The sequence below is a fragment of the Pseudomyrmex gracilis genome, unplaced genomic scaffold, assembly GCF_002006095.1.
Source record: "Pseudomyrmex gracilis isolate BER0280 unplaced genomic scaffold, ASM200609v1 scaffold_60, whole genome shotgun sequence".
NCBI lineage: Eukaryota > Metazoa > Arthropoda > Insecta > Hymenoptera > Formicidae > Pseudomyrmex > Pseudomyrmex gracilis.
This window is the reverse complement of record NW_018020644.1, coordinates 338,907-361,726: the sequence shown is the minus strand read 5'-3', so window position 1 is coordinate 361,726 and position 22,820 is coordinate 338,907. Positions and strand designations below refer to the sequence as shown.

The 22,820-nt window shown below is 40.6% G+C and overlaps 1 protein-coding gene across 1 annotated transcript in view; it reads left to right on the top strand.

The window, feature by feature from the left end:
- Window positions 1–269: 269 nt before the first annotated feature.
- Window positions 270–22,820, top strand: part of LOC109854175 — a 42,636-nt gene continuing 20,085 nt past the window's right edge. The window contains exons 1-6 of the mRNA XM_020427011.1: window positions 270–320; window positions 888–1,112; window positions 5,061–5,669; window positions 5,817–6,730; window positions 11,267–11,556; window positions 15,200–15,548. Of these exons, the coding sequence (XP_020282600.1) occupies window positions 270–320; window positions 888–1,112; window positions 5,061–5,669; window positions 5,817–6,730; window positions 11,267–11,556; window positions 15,200–15,548 (2,438 nt within the window). The remainder of the gene's footprint in view (window positions 321–887; window positions 1,113–5,060; window positions 5,670–5,816; window positions 6,731–11,266; window positions 11,557–15,199; window positions 15,549–22,820) is intronic.

The window sequence follows — 22,820 nt, the reverse complement described above, 5'->3', positions numbered from 1 at the left end:
CGGTCGTTACATTTTTGTTTTTCGTCGTAATTGTTTGTAGTCAATTTAATAGTAGTGTTAGATATTTGTGTTTGTTTACATGATATAATTATTACAGTGTAACTACTTAAAATTTTACAGTTCGGTTTGAATGGATTACGTTCAATTAATATTCTAAAACAGATAATTCGGATATTTGATGTCATGAATGTAAAAGCGCTCGAGCGTGCGAATTAAATTTCCAGTGGAATGTTTGGCGAAGCGCGTGTACGAGACTGATATCCGGTCTAATGACTTCCATAAAATCTGAACAAGCTTTAAAGCCCGATCATCCGGAAGTCGTAAAAGCTTCGCGAGCTTTCCTTTCTCGCCTCCCGTCGGGACATCTTCTCCTGATTACCTTCATAGCCCTGCGGGCTCTCTCCTGCAGGATCCATCAATCTCCACGGCGAGAGCTTGTACACGAATGCATCATCTCATACCACCATTTTGTCGTCTTGGGAAATTTACCGATCGTCTTGGTAAATGGAAGATCACTTGTGTTAAATTGACACAGCTTTTGCGTCAAACTTGCTATTCTCGATCTACACTTGTTCATCGAGTCTGTCAAACTTGTAGATTTAACACGTCGACAATAGTACTAATGAAACACACGCGATAACAGCAATGTTTCAACATGAAAGCTGCTCGAGTTGAGGTTTATTGTAAAACTTTTATCGCGCTATTATCGCTTCGCGTTTCTCTTATGCACTTTAACAATGTAATATTTCAGTAATCACATCGACTCCCGTGTATCTCGCTCGCCGAAACTATTTCATCAACCCTACACGCCGTCCCTGAAATACCCCGAAATCCGACGAGCCCCTCGCTCTTTGACTTCGCTCGAAGAATTTCCGTATGGTTCACAGATTGAATATCTCTCTCTGGAAACTTATCGTTGCAGATTCCTGAAGACCTTCTACAGGGAGCTGGGCAATCACGATCCGACCCATTTACCGCCATGGGCATCTCCGTTGCCGCTCGGCACTCTCTGTCCAGCGCGCTTTCAGCCGCATTTGCAGCTGGTGCACAAGAGCGAACAGGAGCATCGTCTCGAGAACATCAAGCTCGACCAGATCTTCGCCCCCGTCAGGGTAAGCGTTATTGAAATACACAATTGGTGATGAGATAAAGACGGAAATATCACTCACATTATCAAATGTCGCTTTCAACTTTGAGGAAACGTTAAAAGACGCGAATCGTCTTACGAAAGTGTCAAACAGGTTTCCGGTTCACGTGCGACACGACGCGTACGAGTTTTCTCGCATTTTATCAAAACACAGCGGTCGGAATTGTTCGACGAATTTGCATGATATCGACTACGTAATTGCGCGAGCGAGCAAGTCAAGTTCCGGATGTCCAAAGAAGCCGCGAGGAGAAGAGAGTTTCTTCCGGTGACTGCCGAAGACTCGAAAACTCATCCCTACTTCCTGTCGTCACCGCCGTTAAGCAACTTCGTTCCGGAATGTGAAAGCTAAGTTGGTGTCGCCTGAAGTTGAGAGAGCGAGAGAAGGAAGACTCGAAAAAGTTCCTTCGAACTTCCTTCTCTCTGGCAGTCTCGAGTTCTCTCTCTCAGCTCTGCGAGACCGACTCGATACTTCTTGCACTCGCTTGGTCTCTCGATGCAATTTTCCCCGAGTGAAATACAGTGACGCGCTCGAATCGACACATTCGCGATTTATGGTTGTAATTTGTCGCTGTCGAATAGTTGTTTTGATTGGATCGTTGCCGAATCGATATCCGCGCGAATGAAAGAAAAACTACTTTGAAAATTTGAATAAACTTATTTCTAAAATTAAAACGATTTTTTGTCGTCAATGTTGCGAAGGTTTTCTTTTCTTTTTACACATTTTCTTTTTGACACATATGTCTTCTTTTTGGGTCGATATCTCACGGCTACGAAAGAGCCACGAAATGCAGACAATGCGCTACGTCGCCCGGAAACGCTTGCGTCGAAAAATGAGCCTCGTAACCGTCGGAACATACGTAGGGCAGAAAGGAAGGAAGAGGTACGGACAGCCATGCACGGAGACCTTGCTTGGAACCACATGCGCACCCTCTTCTTCTCCCCGCAGCACGGGAATGAATTCCCATCATAAAACCGACGTGCCTTGAGCGCGAAAAATAAACGAGCGCGCCAAACAGACAACCTTTTAGAAACCGTTCTTAGAACCGCCAAATACACTCGCGTTTGTCGCATGCACCCTCGCAGTTCTCCCTTGCGCGTCAGAAATTAAAAAACTGACCTAAATGAGAACTGCACGTGAGAAACAATCAGAGTAAAATTTTTCAAATAATATTTTATTCACTCGAAAAATAATCTGAAAACAAAAAAGTTTTATATGTCTACTTTGTATAAGTAACTTCTGCCTTTTTTCAACAGAATACGACACGTGATATATTTTTCGCAAAAGAAACGCGCAAAAGAACTGCACATTTTTCGAAAAAAACCATCCTATCGTTCGACAAGTTACCGGAATCAAAATATCGAGGTCGCCACTTGAAAAAACGAACGATTAAGACCCTCGAATCAAGCGTCGATGGTTTCAACAAAAATATGGAAAATCGCCGATGCGACGACTTTGTTTTTCCACAAAAATACGCGCGATTGCTGCCTTCTCCGCGCGTTTGTAAACTGTAAAAAATTATAGCAACGCTCACAACGATAGCCAGTTATTTTCTGGATTATCCATAGGAATACCCTTGTGTATCGAGAGTAACAATGGTCTTGCTAATCAACGCGTTACGATCGACAGACAACAATATTTTTAAATTAGAAAATAAATTAGTTAATTTTGCAAATTTTAATCTGCGTGTACAAGTTTACACGTTGCAAAAATAATGAGAAGAAATGCGCTTGTGAATTTCACCCTCATGAATTTTGCCTGATTTAAACGGAAATACAGAGAGTATTACACGTATACATCGGTTGTATACGAAAACACCGGTTGCAGCTAAAAGCTAGCAGGTTCGCATTTTATTATTCCAGAGATCGCTCTTTTCACGGAACAACACAGTCGGATGCAGCCGCGCTTGTGCATTTTGTCGCATCGGTGTGCGACGGTCCAATCGATGATAGATCGATCTAGAAGGAGAAAACGACCACCGCGATCAATCCGTGTCCAATCGTTGTCTGCCGTTTCCGATACGTATATCTGAAAACGGCCAGCCAGGGTTGAAATCCCCCAACGGATTTTTCTCATCGCGTTCCTTTTCACGATATGCTCTCGCGAAGAGACACATCGCCGCCGTGAAATGCCGCTCTCTGTATCACTGTCTCCTTAAATTTCCCGCAACGGGATGAAGCGCGATATCTTCCGCGTACTACCGCATGAATATCAACCGCGGGATTCCGATTATGATTCTATATCGCGGGGACTTGTCGCGGGGAGAAATTACTGTTTTGAACATCGTATGGTACAACGTTTTCCTATTCGCGTTTTAAATTCGCGTAGAAGAAATAAAACAAATTTACACGGTTTACGTGAAAACTATGAAGGACACGTATTTGCCTGCCCTCTATTTGATATTTTTCTGGAAAATTGACTACTTCGCTTTCTCCTCTTAAATCGTATTTAAATAATCCATTTTATTCCACCAAATAATTTAAAAGTGAAAATAGTCTATTCTCGACATCCTTTTTTCCGCGCTTCAAAGTTTATCGAAGAATATTTACGGACCTGTGCGGACTTTCTAATCTTCCGGAAAACGAGAGACGATTTATTGCGACGCCGTCGCTATTTTCGACGACGCCTTCGTCCGCTGTTCTCGCGAACGATATTCGTTCAGCTTCCTCTCTTGTCTTTCAATCGAGATTGGTTGCGGTGAGAGAAGCGGCTGAAACAAATGCGCCCCTATATGAAGGATTGATAGGTAGATCCCGTGTGACGCAGGAATACGGCCGGCGGATTATTCGGTAACAAGCTATCCTTCATATGTCGACGTTATTTTGTCAAAATCTCGCGTCACACAATGGATATTTCGGTAATCCATACTGGATAAGATGAAGCAAGTTATTTCATTTAAACTGTGTATATTTTTATTTTTTTTATTTTTTTTCATTTTAACAGAAATGTAATTTTTGCCACAAAAGAAGTGTTACAACAGTTAAAAATAAATGCTTTAATAAAATATCGAATAAACGCGATGAATAGAACTGCAAGCGATTAAAAAGTTGTGAAATAAAAAATATCAAATTAATCAAACGGATCTGAGAACAGAGAAGAGAGCTAGTATATAGTCGTGTGTTTAGATGTTCTGTTATTGTATGCGTATTTGCGATACGGCAGATATATTGGAACAGGTGTGTCGATATAATATACAGGTGCATATATGCACTTCATTCGTTAAAACCTCAATCAAATATATATTTTATCGGCTGAAAATCGTTTGGAAAACATATTTTCGATAGATAAATAAATTCCGTACCGCGCACACTTTTTTTCATTCGCAGAGTTCCAACAACCGAATGTCACAGTTGCGCAACGTATAATGGCCGCGCGCTGTTATCCATTAGCCGACAGAGTGTGTATGTACACTACGCACGACTGGATAGATTATTGCTGACAGAGTGAATGGCCGGCAAACGCCGTATGTTTCGCGTACTACGGATTACGGTATTATCGATTACGGAATCGAGACTGTTTACCAATATCGGCTGCCGATTGTCTGCCACGCATATCCTAAACTGTGCCACTTTGCGTCTCGCGAAACGCGTTAAGTTTTAATCACGCACGCTTGTCGGTCGTTTGTATGTGTGCTGCGACTGAATAGTCGAGAAATTATAACACTTTTGCTATCTGTTATCTTATTAGAAACTTGTCCAAAAAAATTGGAAAAAACTTTTTAATAAAAGAGATGTGCAAGAATTTGTAAAATTATTAACTTTTTGTCAAAATATAAAAAGAGATCGAGAACTGTATCGATTTTTGCATCAAAAATTGTAATGTAAAGTCGCGTGACATAATGTAATCAAAGTGTTTCTTCGGTTTTCTAAAGAATAAATAATCATGTCTCTTGACGAAACAAATCTCAATTTCTAGCTGAGCGACGGTACCGTGTCCGAGGCGCCGCGACGCGTCGCCGTAGAGGGTGGCCCTGGTAGCGGACGAACCACTCTCTGCTTGCGATTATTGCACCAGTGGGCCACCCAGAACGACAGTCCCGCGCTGGCGTTTATCGTACCGCTGCGCGAGCTTCGTGGCAGTCCCGTCCTGAATTATCTCGCGCGGGAATTGTTCCCGAGAACGGCCGCGTTGGGTGACGCGGTCAGCCAGGTGTGGCGCACCTTGCACCTGATGGAAGATCGCGTGCTCTTCGTCCTCGACGGGTACGACGAGTGCGTAGGTGGACGAGCGTCGCTCGGTGACGCGGTTGATCTGCTGGAAGGTCGACTTTTCCCTGACGCCAGAATTCTGGTTACGTGCTCGCCCAGTAACTCGATCGCCCTCGCGCCTCTGGTTCAGCGCAGGATTCACTTGGCCGGTCTTGAGTGGCTTTACGTTGAGCGACTCTGCGTGGCCTACTTCATTCACAACGACATCGCCGAGAAGGCCTGCGAGTTTCTCGAAGCGCTTAATGTGCAACCGCAGTCTGTACGCCAACTCGGCCAACATCCGCTCGGCTGGATCATGCTTTGCTGTTTATATCAGGTAAATTAATTGTTATTGGTTTATAAATACTATTTGTTGTGTTTTCGTTCAAATGTGCTCAAAATATCAGCTCAATGTAATCTCTTTTTCTCTGTCTTTCTTTCTGTCTCTTGGAACGCTGATAAACACACGACTCTATTTTATCAGGACTCCGGAAGCCTGCCGACCGAAACAAGCGCTCTCGTGCAAGCAGCGGTGAAGTGCATTGTGAAGAGAAGCTTAGAGCCACCAATTCCTTATAACGAGGAGATTCCGGGCCACTGCAGGAAACGTCTCGAGGACTTTGGCAAGGTGTCTCTGGCTGCGTTACGAGAAGGCAGGTGTTGTTACACGGAGGCCGAGCTGCGCGCACGTGGCGGCGGCATCGAAGTCACTCGATTTGGTTTTCTGACGAGAGGATTGACTTTTGGTCAGAGACGCAAGACTGAACTTTACACGCCTATCCACTTGGCAGTGGCTGAATTTCTCGCGGCGTACTATCTCACATCAGTAGCGCAATATGCCAATATTTTACGTCGCGAATTAGAAGGTTTGCCTTCAGGCATTATCGGTCATCTAGCCGGTCTACTGGGCCCGAAGACACATTTGATCCTGAATCAGTTGTGTCCGCTTGAAGTGCCACCTAGAACTGTGTTCTCGTTGCTGAAAGCGGCCGGGGCGTCTGACGGCAATATCTCGGCAGTCTGCAGACTGGTTGGAGCCGGTCCCGGCTTCGGACCCGCGCCCAACGAAAGACCCCCAGCTCCGCTGGTACATACGTCTCCTCTGGAGTTAGAAGGATGGGCCAGAATTCTAGAAAGTTCTGCTTGCACGCTCGAAGCGCTCGAGGTGGTGTTCCAAGTGGAACGGGGATCGGATCCACGATATCTGGACGATTTCTTTGACGCACTCGCCAGCAACGAGAGCGTTAAACTCGTCAGGATCACGTCTTTGCTGGGACAGGAATTTCCGGCGGACGAGGCGCAGCGACTGGCTGGACATCTGAAGAGCGTACTCGGCAAGAAGAAACTCAACGACTTTGAGCTTGTCATCACTTGTCTCGAGGAGGCGGCTCATGACAGGTGAGTCGTTTTACAAGTATCTATATTTATTTGGCGAGGTGAACTCCGGATTGCTCTTCAACTTGCCACGATATTCTCGTGGACGGCAAGTTTCGAACAACTTGTCGCAAGATTGTCAACTAAGCGTTTCGGGAAAATGAGCTATATGATGTGAGCTCAATCTTACAATGAAGTTGTCGGGATATACAAACGTTTTATCGGCAAAATAGTACTCTAATATATAATATTCCTACTTTTTCTTTTCTTACATACTTTATTTTTTATTTGTTATTTGTTATATCACTCTCTTGTTGTTTTTCTTCTTTTGTATTCTCTTCATAAAAGTTTTGTCTAAAATTTCTACGATGTGAGTTTCGTCTCGTCGCGTGCCTCTCAATCAACTTTTCGCGTCGAAAAGAATCCGATCACTTTACGAGTCGAGTCGCTGAATCGATACGCGCGCGCGTGACTCAATAGCCGGAAGGATAAAGAACCTGACGAACGTGTCTGCGTTATTGTGCTTCGACGACGCTCGATACGGCGCGGCGCCGTCGACAGCCTCGACGACGAAGAGTTATTACAGAAAGCTAGCTTGTCCGTTCGATCGTATATGAGGTCGGGTCAGGACAAGTGGTCGACGAGGAATATTTGCTCTTCCGCGCTGCAAAAAGAAGCGCGATAAACGAAAAGACGTGCGAAGTTCTATATTTAGACTTCTATGTGAAAGATAAAAGCCAAAGGAAAAGAGAAAGAAAAGTATAAGTGAAGTAAGTATAATAAAAATTGTGTGTCTCTAAACATGTATCGCTCTTTAGATTTATCGTCGGTGTTTTGTTTTTGTAAAGAAACCATATAATTTCTCCGCAAAAGAATAAGTTATTTGACTTGTATAAACTATTCAAAATAGAACTTATGGAGTTTCGTCATATTATGTATACACAAATAAATAGTCTTCTCGCGAGTCCATTATATTCATGAACATGATAAACTTTTGACCCGTCGTTACATACAGCATGTAAATCATCAGGATTTATCGTTAAACTCGTTTCGAGCGTCTCTCTCCAAAATTTTTGTCGTGCGATTTCCACTGAATCAAAACTGAGAAATTTGTTTTGTCGCGCGAAAAAGGCGCGACGAAAATGTCCATCGTGCGGATATTTGTATACGCTCCCCGAGGAAACGGCAGACGTCGAAAAAGCGTGTTTACTTTAAGCAAAAACCGGATGAATATACGTTTGCATAGTCGCGCTTGGTTTCCTCGCACATGTGAGAGCTTTCGTCGCTGTCGCTGCGGAAAATCGTTCCTGGTTTTCGATCCAAGAAAATTGTGCCAGTATATAGTTTTTAGAAGTAAAAATTGCACGAGATCGTGATCAAAATGTCGTGAAAAACGTTAATAAAAAAGACGTTATTTTCTTGTTATTTTACTAATGCAATTGTGTGTGTGTGTGTGTGAGTGTATAGAGAGAGAGCTTCTTTAAAATAAACCTTTTAACAGAGAGTTTCTCGCGTTGCTTCTTTTCGTCTTTACGCCTCCGTTGTTTTCCTAAATGATGACGATTTTAATTGTTTGTTGACGATCTCTTTTTGATTAACTCGCTTATTCATTTTATATGCGCTCTCAAACATCGTTTGCCTTTGTTCTAGATATTATATTTTTCAATTCCCGCCGCGCTTTACTCTCACTTTCCGCATTCGTGTCCCCGAGGAAACAGCGAAAGTATTTCTGCAACCGGGTTCTTGAACTTCTCGTTTGTCGAGAAACTTGCTGTAGCGTGGACTTCGAATTCGAGATGGAGCAGACACACGTGGAATTCTATATCGTCTATGAAACATCATTGCGATTACTGATTCTTCTTCGTTCGCGATACAGAGCGTTCTACATCCTTAAAAAAAATAAAAAAGCAAACTTTACAAAGGAGGACCTATCTTTTATCTCTTATCTCGAGAAATTTTTGTCAGGCACAACACACGTCGCATTCTCGATTATATATTCCGGACGTATCGCGAGTTCCAGTTTTTTCGGTATATAAGGTACAAACGCAAACGGCATATAACAATGAGAGTGCACTCTTTGCAGCGAGTATGTGCAGATAGTAACTACGGATACTTGGAAAAGAAAGCTCGAAGAAGAAAAGGGAAGAGCCACGATGGAAAATTAGAAAACGACGAGAGACGAGCTTTAAAATCCGCGACTGAATTCGCTCATTCGCCGTTTCTTGTCCTCTCTCGCTGTGTTTCTCCTTTATTGAATCTCCGGGTTCAACCCCTTTGCTTCGAGTTCTGAGCTCTTTATCTGAGTTCGTGTTGTATATATATCATGGTTTTATTTCTTTTTCCCGTAACGTGCGATGTTTGATCTTTTTTCCACAAAAATATACACCAGATTTCGAATCGATTGAACAAAATCGAATTTGACAAGCCGAAGATGATTGAAAATAAACACTTCAATTCATGCCAAAATCATTTCCAACCATTTTTATTCCGACTCTTTTTCCGAAAAAAAAGATCTCTCGACATATTTGCAACGCGAAAAATGATTTTTTTCACTTGTGGTATTTTGTTCGATCCCGTTTATAACTGAGCTTTCGTCCACTCTGCGTTTCGTCATTGCTCTTCTCTTACAACGCGAATGTTCAACTCTTCTCTCGCGCTGCCTCTTCAACCTTGTACGAGAACAGCACGAGAGCAGTACCTATCTTTTCCGTGATGCAACTGCGAGGAACCAAGGGATAAAAGAGGACCTAACTACCATTTGCCTCGAAGCAGAAAGCTTTCTCTCTCTCACTCTCTCTCTCTCTCTCTCTTTCTCTCTCTCTCTCTTTCTCTTTTTTCTTCTTTCTCTTTCTCTGTCGACGATACGACCGCCAGCTCATTGTTTCGCATCGAGACGTTCTCCTTGTTTCAACTCCACTTTCACCCCACCAAGTCCCGATTGCACTTAACGCTTCATTCTGTCGCCTTTTCATAACGCCGACCGTCTACTTCGTGTTTGACGCGTTTTGAAGATACAGACTCTATTTCCGTTTCTTTACACGGAATCGATCAGGCGATCACGTCGACTCTTGAATATTCCTGAAGAGTTCTCGTCTCATTTCTGCTTATAGTACTATTAACTAAAAATTCTTTCCCTTAGAGTTTTTTCAAACGACTTCGGAAGGTAAAGCGAATGTTGAATTAATATCACGATTCAGTTATGAGAATTCTGTCGTTATTGCAACTGCATTTAACTGCAACTTCCTGTGCTTTTTGCGAATACGCTGCTTTCGAGCTGCGGCCGCAATTTTCTCGCTTGCGTCTCGAATTCGCAACGACCAATTCCGCGCTTAAGCTCCGATAGTAACAGTGGCGTAGCAGCTAAATAAAAAATGAGATAAAGCAGAAATCATGATTGAAAAAGAAGCAAAAAAGAAAAAAAAGATTTTACACATATAGGAAAAATATAAATGTAAAAAAAGAAAGGTAAAATATGTAAGACGGGAGAAAATAAAAATAGGGAAGAAGAAAATAAATAATAGAAAATGAACAAGTAAAAAAATATATAGACAGAATTTCATATTACATTTATATTATATATAGTCTTTATTTCAAATCTGTATTTTTTATATATTTCATATGTAGCGCAGATTGCACGTATATTACTGAAAGAATTTTCTTTTCCCTGTTTTCTTCGTCCTTAAGTTCTAAGCCTTAGTTACGCCACTGACTGACGGCAATTTTCAACTCTGTGCTCGATGCAACATGCGAATATCTTCCCGCTTCTCGCTGTTGGTATCCCGCGTGCGAGAAAATCCAGGTTCTCGCTTACTGTTCCCTGGAGGAGCGCCGGGACTTTGCATAATGCGTATCCGTGCGCGCGCGTTGAAATCCACCGGAGAAATAACGCTGCGAATAGACAGCGTGAAATGCGCATTACACATGCATAAATATACGCCGACGAGTCCGCCAAACTTCCGCGCCGCTAACTCTCGTCGCCGACCGAATTTACATCGGTCGTGTGCTTCGCGCGGATGCGCGGTTACATTTAGAATTATATGTATATCGTGTAATCCGGACGTAAAAGCTTCGAAAATGCCGTGCTCACATAATCGCCGACGTTATTTACATCGAATCCATGGTTGATTTTTTTCAACTTTGGCGGAATGTAATAGCCGCGTAACGTAACGCCGAAATGGAAATTCCCATGCGCTTTCCATTTGGCATAATTCATATCCAAGCGCATGTAACAGCCATAATGTTAAGCGCACTTTCCGAATAGACCGATATGACATATATAATCCGTATGAAATTTGCACTAAAAATGTCCGCAATTTATGGCGGATAATTTGCATCATAAATTGTAAAACTTATCTGTTCGTGAATATTTATCTGCGTGTGTATATGTTATGTTAAACTAAAACCGCAATCTTTCTGTGAATTTATGTTAGTTTAATTGCCTTCTTTCCGTTTCTCTTTTAGTTGTTTATTAATCAAGAATCGTTTAACGGTAAACTACATGAAAGTAAAAAGCGACGATACACGTCTCATTAATACTCTCATTAACATGATTGATTTCAGACTCGAGTGCGTGGTAAACGCTCTTTGTCGCGGCTTGAGTCACGCCTCCGCCAGCCTGTCACGTCTTGTGCTCGACATGAATCTGTCCGGCGAGCAAGTGTCCCGAGTCTGCGAGGCACTTCGCGGCTGCATTCAAGTGCAGGCGTTGCACTTGCCCCATTTAGGCTGCGGATGCGAAGGCTTGGCCTCGGTGGCCGAACTACTGAAGGAGCGGCCGTTGTTGGCACTCAATCTGGCTGGCAGTTGGGGCTCCAAGAATGAGGATCCGTCCAGCTCTGGCATCAGTATGGGTAAAACCTTGCCATTATTGTGTGTGCGTGATCCGCTCGATTTATCGATCCGATTTTCCGGATGTGTCCCTTTTAAACAAAAATTTTATTTCTGTGATATAAATAAATATTTTAAACAATTCGCGATATATATCTGAAAAAGAACATTTGCAAATTAGTAGAGGCAGATTACAAGAATATTCGGAAAGTATTTTTATTAAAAACATTTAACAGTTTTTGCGCTGACAGAATTCAATTTCTGTGCAATTTTACTTTGTAGTTATTTTATCCGATTGTAATATTATTTAAAAAATATTAAAATTAAATTTTTATATTAGAATTAAAAACTTTACAAACGAATATCACTTTACTCTCTTATAAAGACTGTCTTTTGTAATATAAAAACCAATTATCTCTGTTTTTAAGCCACAAAAATATACCTCAATAAATTGCGTCGACAAAATCGTTCCGATTTTCACTAATCGATATAATAGTTGAGTGTGCGATTTCTGTATTGTCTCAATGAATTTTCTATGAAATATATCAAATCTATCGTATATTATTGTTTTGATCAGATTGAAATACTCGATAAATACGCAGGAACTCACACACACACGCACGCGCCATGCAGAGAGTTTCCCTTCTCGCCATCGTTCATTTGCAGCTTCGAAAAAGAAGCAATTACAGACAGACACCCGCGGCGTACATTATCTGGGGTGAACCAATCCGTTTACAAGAGCCAGCGAGAGTCGTTTCGCTCGCCGAAGTACGCAAACGGCTTCTCTCTCTCTCTTCCCGCGAAATTGCCAATCGATTGGACGCTCGTCGACTTAAAGTGGCTGCGTTTCTCGCTGGAAAACCTGTCGTCGACTTTTGCACCGCGTGAGATTACTCGCGTATTCCCGAGGGAATCACTTGCCTTGCTGTGTTCATTCCTCTGGCAAACATTTTTTTCTTCGGCTGAAAAGAGTCTTTGCAGAGTCATGAATAGTTTTTCACGATGTAAGAGAAGTTAATTAACCGCATTCTATTAAATAAAATTGTTGAAAAGGATTATAATCTAAAGATACACATTTCATTGTTTCGAACAAAAAGGTTTCAAAAGTTTCAGAAAAGACAATACTCTCTTTAGTATTATTATTATTACGTAGGTGTTAATTTCAAAGTTTTTCTAATGACACCACTATTTTGGTCGCACAATGACTCGAAACGAGACTAAGCGCCGTTACAACTTTCGAGCTGTGTGGTAAGGTCTGTGCGATTAACGATTATTATGTTAGTCCAGAGTTTGCTTATCAACTCTGCTAAAATACTGCGTGAGGGGTACTGTTTATTTATTAAACGTATGAATAGTAACCGCTCGTAATTTTTCACGTATATTATAATTACAGTTCCTCAAAAAAGCATTTTTATAAAAAGCATAACAAACAATAATTCTAGTAAACTAACGATATTTTAATTAAAATATTGCACGAGATAAACACAATTGTAACCTTCCAGAACAATCTCAAAGGCTTTTTTCAATTTCTAAAAAACTTGAATCAAAATGATATATTATCGAATGATATTTCGAATTCCCTTAGCGTTTCCTAAAATATTTGAGATTTGCTCGATCGGCCGTATGTTCTCAAAAGAGAGTAATATTGTGCCTAAAGATTCGCGTATACTCTCAGACATTCCTTTCTAATCGTCTCTTCTCTTATTTTGTTTTCGAAAATCCCTCTCGGTCGCCATCCGCTACAATAAACCGCTTTCTGGGTCGTCGAATTCACTGGTCTTTCGCCTACCAGAGGCATCCAATCACGTTAAAACGCCTTGAATAACATTGAATCGTCTCGAGATCGGTACCGTACGCGTTTCTTTGATTGCTTCAAACAATATATCGATCGTTGATGGTATCGGATAAAAGAGGTTTTCATATAGTGTTCGTTGTTTCTCATCGTCAAGTTTACATTTATATTTAACATCGAGCTTTCGTATGTGTTTAATGTAGACAAGAAAAATAACGAATTTCTATCGAGAATATAAAAAGCGATGATCGAAATTGTCTGTCACTTATACTAACAAAGCATTCACATTGAATCGAGAAATATGAAATGCAAATTAGACAGCAAAGCATAAGCTATTGATGCAGCAAAATTGCTTTTTTCACTCTCTTGTTACCGATCACCCCAACTAGGTTGTTGACGCCGATCGGATTTTATTATAATTAATTCAGTGCGATACGCAGATATAAACTCGAAGCAACGTAACACATTGATCGGTCGGTAGAGTAAAAAGTGTTCGTTGTTGTCGCGATCGTGAACTTAATGCAACTTATAAGGCAAGAAATATCTATCTCTGTGTATAAGACGAATAATAATTAATATCGACTTATGCATTTGCAAGTCTCTTGGTTAGGAATAATGTTATAAATGAATTTATATACGCATCAAACACACACACACACACACTCTCTCTCTCTTTGTTTTCTTTCTGTAATTCAAAAGATAATAAATTTTAATGAGTTTGTAAGAAACTTTTGTTACATCTCGCTCAAATGAGAAATAATAATTAAAAATATATATTATGTATTCACGAGTAATAGAAGGAAACTTCACGAGAATAGAAACAAGAGTTATAAACAACATCATTATCACAATCATCACACTACGTCATGATCATCGCGATTAACAATGAAATGGTCGAGTACGTTATCTCGTCAGATTAATCATCACATTCGAATGATCGCGCGACGACGTAACGCGAATTTACGATCGAGTTACGACGTAACTTCCTATTACGCGCGCAACTCCGCCAGTATCCCGGCGGTGTCCATCAATTTAATTCCCAACGACGGCGAGAGGAAAGGGGAAAACGACACATTTGCATCGCGCGTGTCTAAGTATGCGCTTGAGAGAGAGTTTGCGCGCGTGAACTTTATGAACAAAAGTTAACACTTATTAACAGCTTAACTTGGAAATTCTCCAAGGACTACGTACGAGAGCGAGATGAAAGGACGAGATACTGTCCGTTCGTTGCGAGCAAAGTCGGAAATCCTCGCTGCCGGTTGGCAGACACGACTTTCTCGTCACCCAGTAGACGGCGCGTAATTAATCCGACGAGTTAGACCAGGCACACGCCTTGTATGTGTACCGAGTAATCTGAGACGAACGGAAGCGTCTCTAGCATTGAATAAGGCGGAAACGATACGGCACGTTGAAATCCAACCGACATTGCTCGGTTGTCGTTTACTGTTGTTGGATCGAATTTGAGGGAAGTGTTTGAGGGAACTAGAATTACGGTAATCTCCCTTCGTTGCGGTTCATATTGCTTACAAGTAAAATGTCAATATGTACATAACTGGAGGAGAGAATCATAAATTGATTATATATTGTATTACACGTATTTACATTTTAATTAAAGTAGGAAAAACTTGAAAATTTAGAATGATCGGTGAAAAAGTCCACTACGATATATTGCCAGTTCGTAAGGCTATTCAATTTCATCACACAATTAAAGTATATTTCTCGCTATAAATAAACTACTAAACAAATTTACTCGTGGCAGCAGTCACGCTCATATTGAGTAAAAGATCATTGATTCCGCATTAATTTTTTATTTGCAATTAATTGAATGGTTACGCCTTTGACGATGTCTACTTTAACGCGACAATTTTACTCAGGTTCAGGTTCTGGTTCCGGCAGCAGCGGTTGCGCTTCTAGCACTCTTGGCACCCTCCCGTTAAATCGCTGCTACTCATCGTTGCCGAGAGGTGCGTTAGCGGCTTACGGTAGTCTTACGCGACCCGCAACCTTGCCTCGCCTTCCTCTGGGCCTAGGTCTGGGTCCGGCGCCCGGCACCGGCAATGGGCCTCTGCCGCAAAATGATCGAGATCGTGACAGCAACGGCAGCAGCAAGCGAAATAGTGATAGCGTCCTATGTCATCGACTACCTCTGTTGCATCCTCTTCCGACTTGCGACGTCGCCAGTCATCAAGGCACCGGCTTTCATGAGATATTCAACGCCATCAGGTAACTATTATCATTTTTATTATCTCTCATTAAAAAATCCATGTGTACCGCAAAGTGCGCGTTTTTGAGTCGAATGTATCGCATCTATTGTTGCCTCCTTTCCGCGTTGCCGATTGGTTGGTTGATCAAGTCGAGTCGAGTCAAATCGAATCGGTAAGATCGAGAGAGTAAATAATGACAGAAAAGCGATTTTGAGTAAAGAGTAGAAAAACAACACGTGACCTCGACCGCGCGGCCTTGGTGGAGGGAGGGTCACTCACCTCGGCCGCGCGACCTTGGCGGGGTTACTGACCTCGGCCGCGCGACTTTGGCGGGGTCACTGACTTTGGTCACGTGATTACGGTATGTGTGTGTGTGTATTATATATAGATATAGAATATTATATATGATATATAATATATAATATTCTCGTTTTTACTCTTTTCCTTGTCACATGACTTTAGTCATATGGTGTTTCTCTACTTCTCCTTGTTACGTGTTGTTTTTCCACTCTTCCCTTTTTTTAGTTTTTGAGTTTGATTTTCATGTGTTATTTCTGATATCTCTCATTTGTACTTCATGGGTATTATATGGTTTGTAAGACGTATATATTAGCTGTCATCATATTTTATCGCGATGACAGGTTGTGTTTACTGATACAACACGTTAAAATAAAAACAATAACAGCGTGCGCGTAGCACGTGCCTGTGCTAGTACTACCAGAAAAATTGTGTGGAAATAATCACAATTGATTCTCTCGATATTGATTATTGTCACTTTTATTTCGATGCTGATTGGATGTGTTTTTCGATTCATGTCGTACATATCAAGACGCACGATAATGCCTCGCGCCAAGTTCACGCGCAATGAAGTCGCGTGCCTCTTATACGCAAAATTCATGTAATTGAGAAATGAGAAGATTTTCATGGAGCACTATCTCAAGAATGACTGCACCGATTACTTTCGTTTAAGTCTAAATCGCTTCAGATCAAAACACTAAAAAACAAAAGTATTCTTGCGCTTTTTAAAGTCACGTGACAGGGAGAAGGTGATATATAATATTTTCTTTTTTATTCTTTCTCCTGTTACGTGACTTTACTTTAGTCACGTTTTTAAAGACACGTGACTTTAGTCACATGTTGTTTTTCCACTTTCCCTTCTTTCTATTTTTTTGGGTTGATTTTCACGCGTTATTCCTGACATCTCTCATATGTACATCATGTGCATTATATGATTTGTAAGACGTATATATTAGCTGTCATCGCGGTGACAGGTTGTGTTTACTGGCACAACACGTTAAAATAAAAACAATAACATCGTGCGTGTAGCGCGCGCCTGTGTTGTGCTAGTTTTTGTAAAATATTATATAAATTTGGAATATATGCATAAAAAGAACAGAGAATTATATGATATTAGCGAGAAAAAAATATCGTAAAAATAATACGTAAAAATAATATCGGTTTTTTTTTGTTAATTTTATTTTTTAATATATTTTTTGTTGATGTTTTTATTATTTATTAAAGTATCTGAATATATGCAGTTAATCATTCACAAACAAGATTAAATCTGCAGTTGCCGCGAGATGTCAATGCCTCGTGTAAATCCCGATCGATCTTCGTCGATCATGCACCCCAATAAAGCCCGACATGAAAATCCAATAATTTTGCCTAGGATGACGCTAAACGCGGTAATGTTAATAATTATGCGCGGCATTTCATTATCGACTTAATCACATTCGCCATTAGCGTCATAATTAAAGCGCATGTTTTACGGTCGACGTGAATTGCATTGAGATAAACGACGAGTGACGTCCGGTCTTGATGCGTATTTTTATGCATAAATGAATATAACGTCGTTCCACCGTATCGAGCCGTGTGGTCTCTATCATGGCAATTCGAATAAATAAAATATTCAACGAACAAAATATTATATCGTCTCTTATGCTGACACATTGACATAATCGTGAGACGCGAGCAAATTTGTAAATTCAGTTGCATAAAGAGATGCTTTTAATGTCTTTACTCTTTCTCTTTCTCTCTCTCTCTCTCTCTCTCTCTCTCTCTCTCAATATCTTTATTCGCATTTTGTAATAAAAATGAATTGCAAAAGTTCTCTGATTCATCAAAATTCGACAGAAATTTTGGTAAAACTGGTTTTACCAAAGTTTCATAGAGAAAAATTTTGCGGCAAAAAAGGAAAAAGAGACAAACTTCAGAAGAAAGAAAAATGTCACTTTAAGAAAAATAATTTCCATTGCTATTCAATTTATCCTTCTCTCGCGAATTCTTTTATGTACATAAAAAAACAGACATGTTACATTCACAGGTTGTGGAGTAAACTCCGCAAATGACTGAACAACTTGTCTCTTCTGATTACGTCGAGGACGAGAAACTTCCCGAAAATAAAAATTTGCGCGATCTAGGACAAGAAAGTATCTCCAAACTTGGTGAGATTTTCTTCTCTTCTTGGGCGGCGGGTAAACGAATTTATGGAAATTAAAGAGAACAAGCGAGAATATTTAGTTGGCGAAATTATTCAAACTCCGCGACGATGGCGAACACGCACTTTGGCCGGAAGCTGTCGGATCTTCTCAACATTACGTCAACAGCTGTCTCTTTGACGAAAGATCAAGACAGAAATCGCGTTTGAAATTCGTTCTCAGTCCGATATCGAAGAAACGAGACGCGCATTCGTCGAATAGAATTTTGAGCATGAGACACGGTTCCGAAAGTCTTCTCTTGAAATTCAGGAAAGTTCGGTGCTATATTTCGCATAATTACCGGCATTATCTGTCCTAATTATCCGTGCGAATCTGGGCAACTTTGCACGGATAATTTGTGATATAATTATTCAAAAATGAACTTTTTTCCATAAAATTTTAATATGTAAGATAGCTTTTAATTCACATTTAAGGTTTATTTAGAACTTTTTTACTAACGCAGACTTTAAGTTTATTACAACAATTATATATGTGTATATACATATATAATTGTTGTAATAAACCTAAAGTCTGCGTTATACAAGAAAAACTGCAATTTCGATGTTTCTGAAAAAACGAGTAATAGAACTGAGATGTGAGAACTGAATTCGACATAGAATTTTAGATATTAATTTATATCTGCACATCTTTACAGTATCTTATATATCTTCGGACCATTAATAATATTTAAAACAGCGGCTGCGTCTCGCGATGATTTATAGCTCGTGTAATCCTCCAAAGTGTCACGCGATGTGCCAGTCCAACCGGAGGAAGGAAGTCGATCCATTTCTTGCAGATGCGAACCCGGCGCGGATGCTTCCAACTGTATTCTAAAGATCTCGGAAAAGATTTCTTAAGACCGCGACGAGAATAAAAGTTCCGCCGCCACCTGCAGTTCTCTACCGGTCGTTCTTCTTTTCCGCGCCCAGATCGTTATACAGCGGATCATCCGATATTAATTTCAAAATTCGCGATATAAATAACTTATGCTCCAGTTTGTTTGCCGGTTAATTGTCAATTTCTCCATTCGATTTAAAAAATAATTTTACTTACTCTTGTATAAATTTTCACTTCCAATTTACAGCCTCCTCCCTTGGATGGTTTGGTTTTTGGCGCGAACAAATTAACTCGGCGTGAAACACGATAAAATATGCGGCACTGATTGGAATCACAAGGCAACATAGAGGTTAACGAAACCGCGTTTTGCGTATTATTACGGATTATCGCCGCGGAATATCGCGCGCAAGAAAATTACGTTGTTATCTATTACATTTCGCCGTCGGTGGATAGATTCGTTGAACAATTTGCCGAGATTTTATATATTTGTTATCGATTCTAAATGTAGCAATTTGTCTCGCGACTTCGATGCATTCGCAAATCTAATAATTGCTTCCTATAACATCCTTGCGCCGCATCGTATAAATCGGAACGCGTGATTCTTGACAAAATGTCACCTATGTCAGCATGTTTTTTTTTTTTTGAATGCGCGCAATGTGTTTCCTTCTGGAATACGGAGTATGTTCCGCAAAAATACGGGACAGCTTTGTCGCAATCATACTTGTGTGTGCAATGAGTGTAGCGACGCGTATACATATGGCGGAGGTGATATTTTTAATTGAAAACTCGCCTTCGTCGAGTCGCGGCGCAAGAGGCTGATATAAATTGAAAATCTCGGCAAAAAAATATTTTCGAGATTATTCCTGGCACGAGAACACACTGTCCACTTTTCCGCTTACTTTCGGACGACAGCGCGAACGTACTTCGTATAACATATTTAATTCTACGCTCGGTTTTTATCGCCCTCCACGTACATGTTATTTACCATCGTTTGACTTTTGCATCGTTCAACTCTCCAAACTTACACACGAGCCGTACTGAAAATAGTGCAAGAGAAATAGCGAGCTCTCCACATCGGAAAAATATCAACATTGAACTCTCAACTTGCTCTTCGATAGGATTTGCCATGTTCGCGAAGTAAAAATCAAAAGACAACTTTCCAGTTTTTCTTTCAATCGTCGATTTAATTCTAGTTATAAATTGCACGTGAAAGCATTTATTAAAGACGGTTATAACGCTATAGTTTCTCTAAGCTTGCAAAAAATGCTTCGTCATGTTCTGCGGCTAAAAGAGATCGATGTATCGCGTGGGGCGAGCTCTATAAATGACGTTTATCGTCCCGGAAAAGAGATGAACCACGACAAAGTGGACTAATCGATCTCGCTTCCTGTCCGCCATCCTTCATAAACGCGCTGTCCAAGATTTTCCATAAGCGTCAAAATATACACGTCGATACCAACCGCTGGCCCGACGAAAAGGATCGTTCGTCATAATCGATACCTATCGTCGAAATAACGACGGGCTATTTCGTCTCCGAAATTTCGCAAGTCACGACGAATCGCTGCGATCTCTCTTCGAAACCCGTTAAATGCGATCGAAACCTATCGATCATTCCATCTAGATCCATGAGCTTCTGACATATATATTATACATATTGGTGGAATTTTATTCCGAATATTATATTCGACATAACATGTTCAATGTCAGTCGAGCCGAGCTTTCCGTTTGGTTAAAGATCGGGATATTTCAGTGAAAAATGGTCTCTCCGAACGTTGTCATAATTGGACTGAAAAGAAAAAAATCGACGTTCGTGAACTTTATTAAAAAGAATGTTTAATCAGAAAAGATTTCACAGATTTATTTGATTTTTACAAATTAATTTGTTTCACAGCGATTTAAAGTCGACAATTTAATGGTAAATCGACCGTTATATTTGCGAGATATCAAACGTCCAAAGAATCGGAGAAATAAATTGTTCTCATCTAACATAAATCTGAGCGTGTCAGATTCAAGGGGATCACTTGCGATAAATCAAACACAAAATAAATTTAGATATATCGCCGCTTTAGAAATTTCGTAATAAAGGCCACAATTTTTGTCTTACTCTTATTTCGAGTCTTTATGATCATGAAAGAAACCAGTGTCTGAAATATCAGCTCGGTACAAGAATACCGAGACATTTGAGGGGTGTTTTCGAAGATACATTGTGAGCGAAGAAATGCTTCTCTTTGGTAGTAAAATTATTCTGATTATTCTTTGACGGGAACGGCACTTACATGTGCTTATCAACACATTTTGTTGGCGGAATAAATATTTTGCGATTGTTACGAAATGTTTGCTCTCTCCGCAAACGGCGAACAAAGCGCAGGTATCGCTCCTTTATAAGAGCGTAAAGTCGAGTAACTTCGAATACAGTAGCAATAAAAGGCGACGCGATAAAGTCGGTGCCGAGGAGGAGTTAACTCTCGGTAAAAATGCGCCGTGTTCTATTTTCCTTTAAACCGCGCACCCAGCTTTCGCGACTTCTGGCCACGGTGCGTCCCGCCGCAAAATCCCCTGCGCCAGTAAAACTGTCGAAACTTAAGCGCAATACTACCGCGGCCGTTTGACTTACAATTGCGACTCTATTACGTCGGAGTTTATCCGTGCAATAGTTTTCAGATCGCAATAACTGTTCTCCGCGCAGGAAAAAGCGAAAATCTCGTCGCGGCGCATTTCAACACACGTATCGCGATTCCGCAGACCTGATTGGCAGATCGATCGGAGTAAGCACAAAAATAAATTACAAACATTTTCTTCATTTATCGATTGAAAAAATATTTTACAGTTTGAAATTTTAAATTACAATTTTGATTTAATACGCAAGTATAAATAGAAGAAAATTTATTTATAAAAATTTTTTATTATATGTGTATCTGTATCGTGGATTTTTTACCTCTTTTGGGAAAGACGATATCAGCTAAAATATTAATACAAATTGAAACAAGAGAGAGGAATCCTGTGTATTTTTATGAATTGTCTTCATTCCGCGTATTGAAATAACGAGATTTTTCGCCAAAGCCACGGAAAATTAAGCGCATTCGACGAAAAAATTCTCGCACGTTTTGAATCATTCGCGTATCATTCATTTTATGTCGAGGGAATTCATCTGCTTCACGTTATGAAGAACAGTAAAACATCATTTGTACTTTTCCACAAGTTCCGAAATTCTCTGAAAAAAAGAAAGAAAAAATTGCGGATCACATGTTATACCTTTTAATTAAAAAAAGTTTATTCTACTTCTTTTTATAATATTACATCCAATTTTTGTCTCTTCTCTTGAAGAGAGGTACAGAGAGAATTTAGTTTTAATTCTCGTGGCGAGACCTGTAAAAAAACTTCACACAACGGCAATTCACGACCGTCAGTGGATTGCGAGAGAAACGATCTCGGGGGATCTTTTCGCGACCGCAAGCGCGTTTTAAATCGAAGCCGTGCAGCGTACACACCGGCCGTAAGATATTCCTCCCGCTTTCGAAATCCAGAGCTTTATTACGCGAGCTTGGCATGGCATGGGGTTCACCGCGCTGCAATGCCGTTTCTCCCGGACGCGCGGAAACGTTTATTTTTGTTGGGAATTCGCGGCGCGTACGTTCTCGCCGTGGTGTAGTGGGTATATTTTTGTTCTCTCTACGATAGATAGAGAGAGAAAGAAAGAGAGAGAGAGAGAGATACGTCGAGAGGTATAGCGGTCGAGCGGATTTACCGTATCCCCGTGCGCGCGAATACCGTTAAAGGCAGGGGCCATTAGACGTATGTACGTAGCAGACGTATCTACACTGCAAATCCATGTGTGTTACTTTAACACATTTTTTCTGTGTAATTGTAAGATTACACGCTTATCTGTGTTATTTAAACACACATAAATGTGTAATATGATAATTTTATGCAGATCGCATGTGTGTTAAAATGCGTAAACATCTAAAATGTGTAATAAA